General features: G+C 34.7%; 1 protein-coding gene across 1 annotated transcript; it reads left to right on the top strand.

Moving 5' to 3' along the window:
* The first annotated feature begins 8,136 nt into the window (after nt 1-8,136).
* LOC132284193 (protein C2-DOMAIN ABA-RELATED 4-like) lies at nt 8,137-11,619 on the top strand. Its single transcript, XM_059786274.1, has 3 exons — nt 8,137-9,465; nt 10,812-10,907; nt 11,122-11,619. The coding sequence occupies exons 1-3, from the start codon at nt 9,355-9,357 to the stop codon at nt 11,410-11,412; spliced, it is 498 nt and encodes a 165-aa protein (XP_059642257.1). The 5' UTR covers nt 8,137-9,354; the 3' UTR covers nt 11,413-11,619.
* The last annotated feature ends 1,090 nt before the right edge of the window (nt 11,620-12,709 follow it).

Raw genomic sequence — 12,709 nt, forward strand, 5'->3', positions numbered from 1 at the left:
AATTGAGCTCTTCTTACTTTTGGGATAAAGGTTAATACTCTTACAATTGTTAAGGCTTCTTCTTTCTTTTGTCATTCTTGATTCTTCATTCTAGTAGATCTCAAAACAGGCTTATATTCCGTTTTTACAATTGTTCCACCTAGCATAGCATTTTCAAACAAAATATAGAGATTGTTGACCTTCTTTATCAAAAACATGACATGTGACCCTCTTCTAATCTTATCTTCACACTAGCAACCTTTAGAATCCAATGCTCCCACAAATATCACATTCTTTTTAACATACATTCGTTAGAGTTCTTACCAAATCATTCGCTGTCTTGATTTTAATTGTTCCAATTCCCATAACATCGCAAAAAACATTATTTCCCATAAATACCTTACCACCTACAGGTTTGTGAATAGCATACCATCCTTATGAGGACACATGTCAAAGAAACAAGCATAATCCAATATCCATTCTTTAGTTTCTTATTATCAATGATTGATAATGCTTCATCATTATTACTCTCTTCTTTGGTATATTTAGACACAACAACAGTAACAGATGCACTCTTCTTTCTTTTTGGACAATACCACTAAATATGTCCATTTTTTTTTCACACTTGTAACATTTTTTTCTCTGACAATAGCACAAGGTTTCTTGAAACTCTAAATCTCTTATTCTCTTGAACAATAAGAACTTGAGCCTAAGTATCACGATTCTTTTCATCATTTAACTTGTTCCACCGAGATGGTATCTCTCTCATAAAGTATAGTATTGAATAAATGCTTATGGTTAGAGTGTATTGACATTGGCAAAATAATTATTGGGTTAATTATAATGACACCTTCTGTGGTTTGCCTTATTGACAACCATATGAAAATTGGTCCATTTTTTAACAATGACACCACCTGTAAGAAATTGAATCCAAACAACCCCTAAAAATGTGTAAAAAGTCAAGATTGCCCTTTCATTATTTTATTTAATTTTAATAATACATATCATAATATTAAAATGACCAAAATACCCATTGCTCTCTCTTTCTCTCTCATAATGTGTGTGTGTGTGTGTGTGTGTATATGCCTATGATCATCCAACTTGTTTGGGAAAGAAATTAAATTCACAATTTGATTTGTTCATTGTCATCATCTCCATGAAAAAGAAATGATATAAAAGTGGGTTTTGCTTGGTGTTTTGATGACAAAGTCATCAATCTATTATGATGCGAAGGGAAAATGTGAAGTTCGAAGAGAAAGAGAGTAAAAAGTGAAGAATGGTTTGGTGATGCACATGGCTACCAATCTAACCATCACCACGAAACAAATGCTTGAAACCCTTTTCAAACAAACGCTTGGTGATGCATTGTGATGGTGGTAGTGGTGGTTATGGTTGTAATGACTCTGTCATTTTCCTTCCTTTTCTTTTTTTCAAATTTTACGGATATTTTTTTCCGTTGATTTTTCTTTTCCGAGTTCGGTTTCTCGACACTCGGTGTCGTCTCGAGTGCTCGGTAATGCCAAGACTCTTTCATTTGGATTGACAACTTCCTTAAAAGACTGCGTCACTTCCACATTTTCATTTTTTTGGACACTATTCACTTTTCGTCTTTTTCCCTGTTTGTCACTTTTTGGCACAACCTCACTTTTCGTGCTCGGAGTTGATTTTTGACTTTACGAGTTTTCATTCCAGTTAATTTCCTCGAAACGCGTAACTTTACTTTTGGAGAAAAGCTCGCCAGTTATTCTTTTTTTTTTTTTTTTTTTTTCCCGTAGAGACGTGGATAAAAGGATTCTTCAGAAACATTTATGTTTCTTGAGGTATTTTTCATAAATATCTTTTGAAGATATTTTATTTCGGGGGTTTTTAAGAAAAAATATTTTCATTTTAGACAGTTTTATAGTTATCTTTTCTTGGAGGTGCCATTGTGCAATTAACGAAAATTATTACAAAATGCCCCATTTTGAGCCTGGATCCTCGTACGGGATTCATTTTCGCATTTTATCGAGTCGTGTACTCTTAGAATTTCCTTCTAGTCGTTTTTCCCAGTTTTAGGGTTTTCGGCCACGGTTGCCGCCGAACTTGTTTGGGGAATATCTCTTTGCGCGGGACTCGGTTTTTGACGTCATTTCTTCTGTTGTTCATTTTTTTTCATTTTGGTTCTTTTTCATTTATGGTGTTTTGTCGTTTGAGCTCGTCTGCACAAATTCCACTTTTTCGGACCCGTTTAGGGTACTTTTTGGGATTTTCTATAAATAGGTGGTTTAAAAAATTAAATCATTTCATTTTCCTCTTATTCTACACTGCTGCAAATCTGATTCTTCAGCTCTTCCATGACTGCTATCCTTCTTTTCCCAAAACCTTCTTCCCTTAGGTATTTTGCCGAGATGCCTTAGGGTTTATCGTAGGCTTTGGCGAGACTGTCCTTTCCCCTCTATTAGAAGTCGGTTCCGACCATTTTTGAGTTCGGGTTTGGATTTTGGTAGTACCTCAAGGGTGATAGTTGCTTCCCTCGTTGTCCTTGACATAACCCCGAAGTATCGTCAAATTTGGAGCGGTTTCCTTTAGGTGACTTTTGAGATTTCCATCTTAAATTGAGGTAGGGGATATCTTAGGTTTATATATTTGTTATATTGAATGTATTTCATGTTTATACAACTTGTATGCATGCCTTTGTATTAATTCTAGAATTTAATTTAATTATTTTCTAAGTATAAGATTTAATGCACAAGGTTGTATATTACTTGAAATTAAATTGTGGCATGTTATAGGCCTTGATATATTCATTAACATATATTAAATTGAGAGTATTTGAATAAGTATTGAAACTTTTATTTAATTATTTTCTTGTATGAAAATTTAATTAAAATGGTTGTATCTAGCATGGAAACAACTTGTTATATGATATTAAATTAGGCTTTGGTATGTTCTTTAACATATGTGAATTTGAGAATATTTGGAATTGTTTTAAAATTTAGAGAAAATTAATTTATTTTATTTTAAGTGTTCTATTCACTTAATTAGATTTTTAACTTGATATTGTTGATGAGCTTGGCATGTTCTATCACATACATTAAATTGAGAATATTTGAATAAGTTTTTAGACTTTTATTTAATTATTTTCTCTGTATTGAATTTAATTCACATGGTTGTAACTAGCATAGAATGAACTTGTAATATGATATTAAATTAGTCCTTAATATGTTCATTAACATATATGAAATTGAGAATATTTGAATGAGTTTTGAAAATTTTATTTAATTATTTTCTTGTATGAAGTTTAATTTACCTAATTGTAATTAAGGTAGAATTAGCTTGTAACTTGATATTAAATTAGGTCTTGGAATGACCTTTGACTTATATTATTTTTAGAATATTTGGAGTTGCTTTGTGATCTTGAGAATTTAATTATTTAATTTAATTAAATTCCATTTATATGCTTTCATTGGGGTAATTAAGCATTGATGTTATATTCTTGCTTAATTTATAATTTGGAACTTGTTATATGATTACATGATAGTATTTCACGAGTTGAAGTTATGATTTAACTTGTTAGTATACCTATTTTACTTATATGACATTTAATATGTCATTGTAGCTTGAATGTTTAGAGCATCTCTTGTGTAAATTCCATGACTTGGTTGTGCATGGTAATTGATAATGTGCATTGTGTATATGTAATATACTTGTTACACAACTTAATGATTTTAGAAAAGCTTGTATGGATATTGTAATATGTTACGGCTAAGGCATGGCTCTAGTACGGGGAATGAGAGTTTCCTCTATATCTTATAGTGTGCACTTGGTGGTACCCTGAGGGCTAGTAACCTAAAAACACTAACATCACAGTTTTATTCCTGATTTAGTGCACACTAGGTAGTACCTTGCGGGTTAGTAACTCGAGATCACTTGCTTGGTCATTGAGATCGTATGTCCTTTGTCTTTCCGCCATTTGTTGATTTCGCATTCAATTCGAAGTTGTTAATCGTTGATTACTTCTAGCTTGTGGTTTCGTGCGTGATATTTCATTATTGCTTAGTATACTTAAGGTTGTATACTTGTACTCCATATACGTTTATATTGCTTAGTATACTTAGGAATGTATAGTTGAATGTATGTCGCGTTTCTTTTTCAATATTGTTTAGCGTACTTGGCGTGTACACTTGTATATTGATGATTTAGTAAGGTAGATAACCTAGTATACCTATGTCTCGTATACTTGTTTTACGTGCATTTCAATATTAAATTGTGTACTTTTGTATGTATACTTGTATTTTGAATATCTTGTTGTGTTATACCGCATGTTCTTATGTTGTTTAAATTGCATGCATGATGTAATTTATGCTAGAAATACTTTAAAGTAGCTTAGGAGATCCCTGAGTCTCACTTTTGACATAGACGTTAGGTGGTATGAACCTTATGAATTGTTTCACATTAATGTGATAATCATGTAAAATGTTAGGTCTATGCATACTCATTCCCTACGAGTAATACAGGTTACTCACTCCTCGCTGAATGCGACCTATTTCAGGCAAGGAAACGTGGTTTCGGGATACACAATATCCCTTAGATGTTTTGTAAACTTGAAGTATTTAATTCATGCAAATGTTAGCATGAAATGTTAATTTTTATTTAAAATGTCAAAACTTGTATATTTGGTTCTAAATATGTAATGAGCACTTAAGTGCGCCATTTGGAATGTATTTAACATGTATGTGATGGGGCCATGGGCCAAGGACTTTTATGTTGAATTCTATGTACTCTTACTTTCATGCTCTTTTATTGAAAAATAGAAAAATGGCATACTTTTACTTCACTACATTTGCATGGGTGGTGGGAAGTGTGCTTTAACACCTTCATAGGGTCTCTTGATTTATGTATAAAGTGTGGCTAAGGGCCAAACGGTCTTTTGAAACCATTTTATAATTTTAAGTTTCAAATTTCTTTTAAAAGTCCATTTTAGGCATTTTTGAGCTTTGATAGGTCAAATTTTGCATCGGGCATTAATGGGCCTATGGGTCATTCCCGCGAACTTAAAATCACTATTTATGTTTGCGCCCATAATAGTTTTAGCACACAACACCATTTAAGGTCAAATGAACACTTAGAGCAAAGTTATTTTTTCATTATTTTTGACCTAAATTGATCTAGGGGCATTTTGGGTATTTCATATTACATTTTAAAATTTTCTTTCAACATGATCGGATAGAAAACTTGATTTTAAGGTGAGTTTCTTCTTTGTATTTTTACAAAACGATTCGTTTAAGGGTCCAAAACGGTTCTCAGTTCTGAAAAATCTGTCAAAAACCCTTGCTGTCAGCTGAGTGCCATGGTTAGGTGCTGGTAAATGTGCTGGTTGGGGCGCTGGTAGGCGAGCGCGCGCACGGGTGCATGGCCTGACACTTGTTGGGCCATCGCGACTCCGATTTTGGTTTTGACCTTTCTCCCTCGTCCGAATTTCAAATCAAGTGATTTTTTTTTTTTTTTTTTAACTTCGTTAATTTTTTGTTGTCTATCCAATGGTGTGCTCAAGGGCACCCAAATATTTTTTTTAAAATTATCAGTTTACCCCTAGGGCTAAACTTGTCTGTTTTTATTTAAACTTCGCTTCCGCTTTGTTTTCTTTTTGTTTCCGTGGCTTCATGGGAAGTCATGCTTGTGTCTTAGGGATGAAGTATATCTCTCTAGACTTTGATTCCATGTGAAAAGACCATTTTGCTCTTAGGGGCCTATGGTCTACTTTTGATCATTTTCCTCCGCGTTTGTTCTCGTTGAGTTCTGTGGCCTCATGAAAGGTCACTTTTGTGTCTTAGAGATGCTCTCTAGAAACTTCGTTTCTTTTTTCGTTTCTGCATTCAAATCAGTTATCGGATCAAACTTCAGTTCATCATAGAACGCACTAGTTTAAAAAACCAGGGCCGTCACAATGGTGGTAGAGGTAGAGCAAGAGATGAAGAGTAAGAGGTGGGTTGGTGTGGAGAAAGAGTAGGGGTAGGGAAGATGAGGGCTTTTTTATCCAATAAAATAACTTTTAAAGGTTAAAGGACAATAATGTCAATTCACCATGATAATTGACCATTGGGGTTTCTTTGTTAACTTTAACATACTTGAGGGAGTGTCATTGTTCAAAAATAGACTAACTTTCATCTGGTTGTCGATAAAGCAAATCTCAGGGGGTGTGAGTGTAATTAACCCATAATTATTTTATCCTCATCAGTTAACTTGACATCAATATTAGACATATCACAAATAATTTGTTGAACTCACCAAGATGTTCTTGTAGGCTTACCCATTATTTTCTCCTGAAAGAATACAACTCTTGCTTTAAAACTAATTGGTTGGTAAGATTCATGCCTATATATAGATTTTCCAGCTTCTTCCACGTATCTACTGCTAAATCTTCTTTTATCACATCATACACAATATTATATGCCAACATCAATCGAATCGCACTCATTACCTTCAAGTTGATCTTCATTCAATTGCATCTTCCATCTTTTTTGATTGCTTACCCAAAGCATCTCCTTAACCATACTGAATTAGTAAATCCCGCATCTGAACTCGCCAAAGACTGAAATTCCTTCTTCCATCAAACTTCTCGACCATGTACTTACCATATGTAATACTTGTCATCATAGCTCTGATACTAGTTGTTAGGGTTTCACACACACAATTGGCAAATATAACAGATAAAAAACACATAGACAAGCAAAAAACACAAGATTTACGTGGTTTTAAAAATTGCCTAATCCCCAGCAAATAAGGACTAACTTTATTTCAAAAACTTGATTACACACTCTTTTCTCTCTCACAATTTTAACTCTTTTTTTCTTTTTACAATTTTCTCTCTCTAAACACATCTCTATTTATATAGTCTTCAAAACTTAATTTATTGTTGGACAAGTATTCCCCAACTTGTCTACAAGGAGTTACCATATCCGTCTTCAACTCTAAAATAATAGGTTCAACTTCTTCCCCAAATCTTTAGCTTTTTCCCCAAATCTTCTGGTTTCCAAGACTGATTAGGAAACTGTTTCTCGCAACTTTCAAAAACTTATTGTTCAAGTTGAATTGGTTCAACTTTGGCAGTAGCCTAAGTTAACGCCACAGTTGAACCGGTTTAAAGCCCACTGAACCGATTCAACTTTGGCAGTAACCAAAATGAAATTTGCAACTTTTCAACCTCCCAAATTATTCACCTAATCAACACGGGATTAGATTATATATTCATGTGTTTCTTCATAACTTCAACTTAAATAAAGATCTCTTTATAGATCAGGATAGATCTACTGTGGGCTCAATCCACTGAAATTTTATTTTATTTTTTTTGTAACCCTGCTCCAAACTCAAGCTCTTTTTACCTCCACCTCAAATAGAGCAAGGAAGAAATTTAGAAAGACTTTAAAATACTACTCCACTTACTTTGGCTGTGTGAGTTGTGGGAAAAATCGTCTCCAGACACCCTCTCACTGGAGGGTGTCCATTGCTGATGTGGCATGGGTGACATGGCAGGTATGTGCACAAAGTATTTACCTAGTATGTATCTAATAGTCTCCTCGTATGTATCTCTTATTGCCTTCTCTCTTGTCGTCGCCTCCACTCTCTCTACCTCTGGCCTCTTTCCAAGCCACCTTCTTCTTCCTCCTCTTCCTCCTCCGCCTACTTGTCGTCGGCGTGACCGTGTCTACCTCCTCCTCCGCGTCCGGCGCCTCTTCGTCGTCGGCGTGGCCGTGTCCACCTCCTCCGCCGCGTTTGGCGGTTCCAGCGAAGCCCGCCACCGCCAAAACTCGCTAGGGAAAGGATGAGGTTCATCTCTCGCTTTCCCTGCTCTCGATTCGTTACTACGACAAAACGAAGCAAATGACTTGAACTAAGCTTGAATTTGTCTGGATTCTAGTTTTAATTTTGGTTTTTCGTTTAATTCGTATCATTACATGTCTTTGTATAATCAAATCTGTATCCTAACTATGTGCTACTTTCTTGATTTATGAGATCCTTTGTAAATTTAGATATGATTGATCTATTGTGTTATACCTTTTCGATTACTTCTTTTCTTATTTTCTGACAATTCTTCAGATTCGAAGATGCTCAAAATTTCTTTCTTTATATATATATATATATATATATATATATAAAATCCTATATATTTATATGTATAATTACTTAAACCAATCTTCATTAATGGCGAATTTGAGCTTTTTCTTAGCTACATTTCAGATTCGAAGATGCTCAAAACCTCTCTCTCTCTTTCTATAAAAAAATCACATGTGTCTATATATATATATATATATGAGTATATATTTATATGTCTAATTTCTCAAATTAAGCTTTGTTAATGGCGGATTTGAGCTTCTGCTTTTCCTCTGTTTCTATCTATAAACACATGTTACTAAATTTATCTTCTGAGTTTGTTAGTGGCCACGCTTTCTGGCAATTTGCGCACAAAGATTTTGGAAGCTAGATTGGTGAGGGTTTGGTATGGATCTAGAGATGGAGATGGGTTTGTGTGGAAATGGGAGAGAGGGATGGTAATGGTGGGGGACGTTGATGAAGAGAGGAGAAAGAGTAGAGAGAGAAAGCAGAGGAAAGAAGAAGGGGAATCTGTTATCTACCGTTCTCGATCTCTTTCTAAATTCTTTCGTCTCTCCAAAGATTGTTCCAATTTCTTGAAACGAAAATGGCGGTGATGATGAGCGAATGGGTATTTCTGGCACTTATCGTCTCCGTCGTCTTCTCTCTGAGAAACCCCAAAGCTGAATCAGAAGGTGTCAATCCTTCACCAACACCTTCTTCAATTGATGTGAGAGAAGGCAATAAGAGAACTTTTTGAAAGAGAGAAGAAAAAAAAGGGGAAAATAGAAAGAACACTCTCTTTCTGAAAGAGAAAATGATCTTGAAGCTAAAACAAATCTGAACAGTGGTGTTGCCGGCGGTTGCGGTGGTGGCGGAGGAGGAACGGTTGTAAGGATGGTTTTGGAATATTGTATTCGTATATGGTAAGTATGTATATGGTCTCTAATATTCGTATATGGTAAAAAAAGTAAAGTTTAAAAATTACTGCTGACTTGGCGCTTCGTCATCGCTGTCAAGACAATAACATAATAAAATAAGCTGAAGTGGCTTCATCCCAGCCATTGGATCTGCCATGTACACCGTCCAGTGAGAGGTGCCATGGAGACTACTCGCCCCCGTGATTTGTTGGTATAAAAAGTAAAAACATAAAAAGAGGTCAAATCGTCAGACCAAGGAATCAAAACCACTTTCTCTGCTTCAAAAGTCTCCCTCATAATCAAACCAAGTCTCTTTCATCTATTCATTTTAAGTCTCTCAGCAAGCAACTAGTTGAACTTGTCCAACACAACAATCTTAATTCAGATGGACAACTCGTTGGGTCTTCTCAGAATTCACGTCCACAGAGGCGTAAACCTTGCTGTCAGAGATTCAAGAACCAGCGATCCTTACCTTGTGGTCCGAATGGGCAAACAGGTCATTCTTTTTTACTCTTTGATTCAATTTCAACCCTTTCCATGGGGTGGGTTTGCTGCTTTAATTGGTTGCTTTTGATGCAAATTTTTTTCAATCCCGCGGTAAGGGGTTATGATTAGCGAAAGAGCTTTTTTGTTAATGATCTTTATATATTTATAATTGTGGGGGGTGTGTGTGTGTGTGTCTGTTGAGAAGAAGCGCCGGGGGGAGGGGATAATATAAATATAAAAACCTGTACAAATAAGTTATACTTCGGGCCGGGGCCGGCGGGAGGGGGGGTGGGGTGGTAATAGTGCAAAAAAAACACCCAATAATATAAAAACCTGTACAAATAAGTTATACATCACACATTTAAGATAGACTTTGTCAAATTACTCTTATGGACACAATTTACACATTATTTCTTTTTTTTTTTTAAAAAAGTCATTTTGTGAAATGACAAAAAAGGATAACACCCAGGTTGGGTAAAATACCAAAAAGTAAAAACAACCCTAAAGTGGGGTGACTGAACAACCATTTGTACACTCATTTGTTGCTACGAGGACAAATATTTTTTGAGATATTTTTTTATATCTCCATTTGACTAGTAAAAGAAATATATATATTAGAACACTAACTTATGAGTGACATTAAGTTCTAGTAAATGTAAAACCGTCACAAAGACAATAAATTGTTAGGGGAAATATATAGAGAAAAAATTTTATTTTTTATTTTGTAAAGGTGAGAGAAAATTCTTAAAAGTGGGCTAAATATAGTTAATGTGCATATAACATCCTGTAATATGAGATTATTGGCATATATATCCCCCATTGGAAATTTCAGAAGAGTTAAAAGAGCAAAATAGGTATTACAATATTACTTTATGTTACCTTTTTGCAAAAAGTGATTTGAACGGTGTTTCCGCTCAATTTTTAAAAAATAATAAGGTTAATATCACACTTTTTAAAATATGAGCCTAAAGTAGTATGCGTGGAGAATACTTTAGGGGTTTTTTTTTATGCACTTTACCCTTGCAATTAGTGTAAGGTTACAAATTTAGAAATTTCAAAATTATTTTCCATTCTGGAATTAGCCAGAACAAAGCTGGACTAAATTTTAAGTTTTGTCCACGTTTCTTTTATGGGGTGATCTTGGTTGTTCCTTTTTTTTTAGCCACAAACTAACATGTCAACTGCTTGTTTTTAGTTGCAGACAATGTCATTATCTTTTTATCTCTTGTAATTTGAAGCTTGTGAAATGCTTGATTCTACTTCAACATTTTGGATAAGCAATTGATTTGCCATAGTATTAGACCTTCAGCTTTATTTATTCTAACCGATATTATTTTAATTTCAAAATTGATGCAGGAATTGAAGACTTCTGTAGTGAAAAAAGATGTCAATCCTGTGTGGAATGAAGATTTGACTCTTTCTGTTGCAGATCCTAATCTTCCAATTAAGCTTGTAAGTATTTCAGTTATTTTAAAGAGCTTGTACTGCTTACTAGTTTCAAAATGGGGTGTACCTCACTTGACCTTGGTGCTTAATTCATGGACATGAAAAACAGTATGGCATTTCTTGAATGACGTTAATTTCGCTATTCTGATTAGTAAAGATAATTCTCCAATCATTAATTCTAATAATCATTTATACACCCTTTTATTCTATGTAATTGCAGTCGATTTATGACAAGGACACATTCACCCATGATGACAAAATGGGAGATGCAGAGTTGGACATCAGACCATTCCTTGAAACACTAAAGATGCAGTTGGGAAATGTTGCTAATGGAACCATCCTCACAAGAGTAATACCGAGCCTGGAGAACTGTTTGGCAGAAGAGAGCTGCATTGTTTGGACGGACGGCAAGGTTGTCCAGAACATGTTCGTTAGACTGCAAAATGTCGAGTGTGGCGAGATTGAACTTCAGTTGCAGTGGATAAATGTTTCTGGTTCCAGTGGTTTGTAAATCTAATATGAACTGCCTTTGTTTATTGCTAAGCATGGTATGGTATGGGTTTGGTGTGTTTATTTGGTTGTTATTTTGTTCAATCATGTAATAGAGAGTGTGCTTAATTCCAAAGGTTGGCTCAAGTGGGTGAGTCACTTTACTCTGGTGTCTCGAAAAACATCAGGTCTATGGTTTGACTCTTCTTTGATGCAATTAATTCCTTAAGTAGGGTGTGTGTCTATCAACTAGGAAAAATAAAGTAATGTTTTGTATTAATCCAGCCTATAAATTAATGTCAATCATATATATGGCAAGCAAACAACTTGGATCAGTTTGGGCTTTTTATTCATCAATATAGATAGAGTGAGAGAGCAATTTGGATTCTCATCTTTCCGTGTATTTGCCAATTTGTGTAGAGTATTAAAGAAGATGAATGGTGACATTGTGAATGCATGCTACATGGACTTAAAAAGCAAGTTATACTAACTAATGAACACCATTCTCATTCATTTACCATGACCATTATATTAGTTAAATTTAAGATTAAACAAGTTTAGCTGGGACTGACACGCACGGGTTGGTCCATAGTTGAGGAGTGAGATAAATACTATAGAGGAGGAGGTTCCACCCTAGTTCGACACTCGGAAGGCACATTAAAGATAGCACACTTTCTGAATTGTTCCATAATTACCGGGGGCTGGTGCATCTAATAATCAATCAAACCAAGCCTGATCTTCAACCATTCATTTCTAGTCTTCAGCAACCAGTTCAACTTGTTCTAAGACACCATCTTCAAATGGAAAACGTTTGAAAGCCCACTATAAATCTGGGCTTAGTGATTGCATTTTGCCAAAAGACAACCCCTAAAGCCTTGTCCAATGGACTCGAGAAGAACCTTTATCTACCATTGAAAGCCCACTCTAGATCTGAGCTTAGTCATTGTCCTGTATATGTATTGTGATCTTGCATTTATTCATTTTAATGGGCAATGGTTTCAAAATAAAACGAAAATTCTTCCATGGGCAAACTGTTATTGGATAAGTAAACAAAAAAATACAAAAAAAATATTCTTGCAATTGCAATGTTTGATAGCACCGAAACGGTAATTTGAATTTAGGGTCGGAATTAAATAAAATTTTGAACTAAAACTCATTCAATTTCAAATTCATGGTGCGAATTCAATACCCTCAAACGCAACATCAAAACTTTTATAAAGTTGAAGGTTTGATATATTTTTTGGTCAAATTAGGGAAAAAAAAAACTTTTCTTGGCAGCAAGTAAGATTGAATTTTAATAACAAAATGATATTATATAA

Source organism: Cornus florida, unplaced genomic scaffold, assembly GCF_030987335.1.
Source record: "Cornus florida cultivar Cherokee Brave unplaced genomic scaffold, ASM3098733v1 CherokeeBrave_3.0.0_Hap2_Chr11, whole genome shotgun sequence".
Classification (NCBI taxonomy): domain Eukaryota; kingdom Viridiplantae; phylum Streptophyta; class Magnoliopsida; order Cornales; family Cornaceae; genus Cornus; species Cornus florida.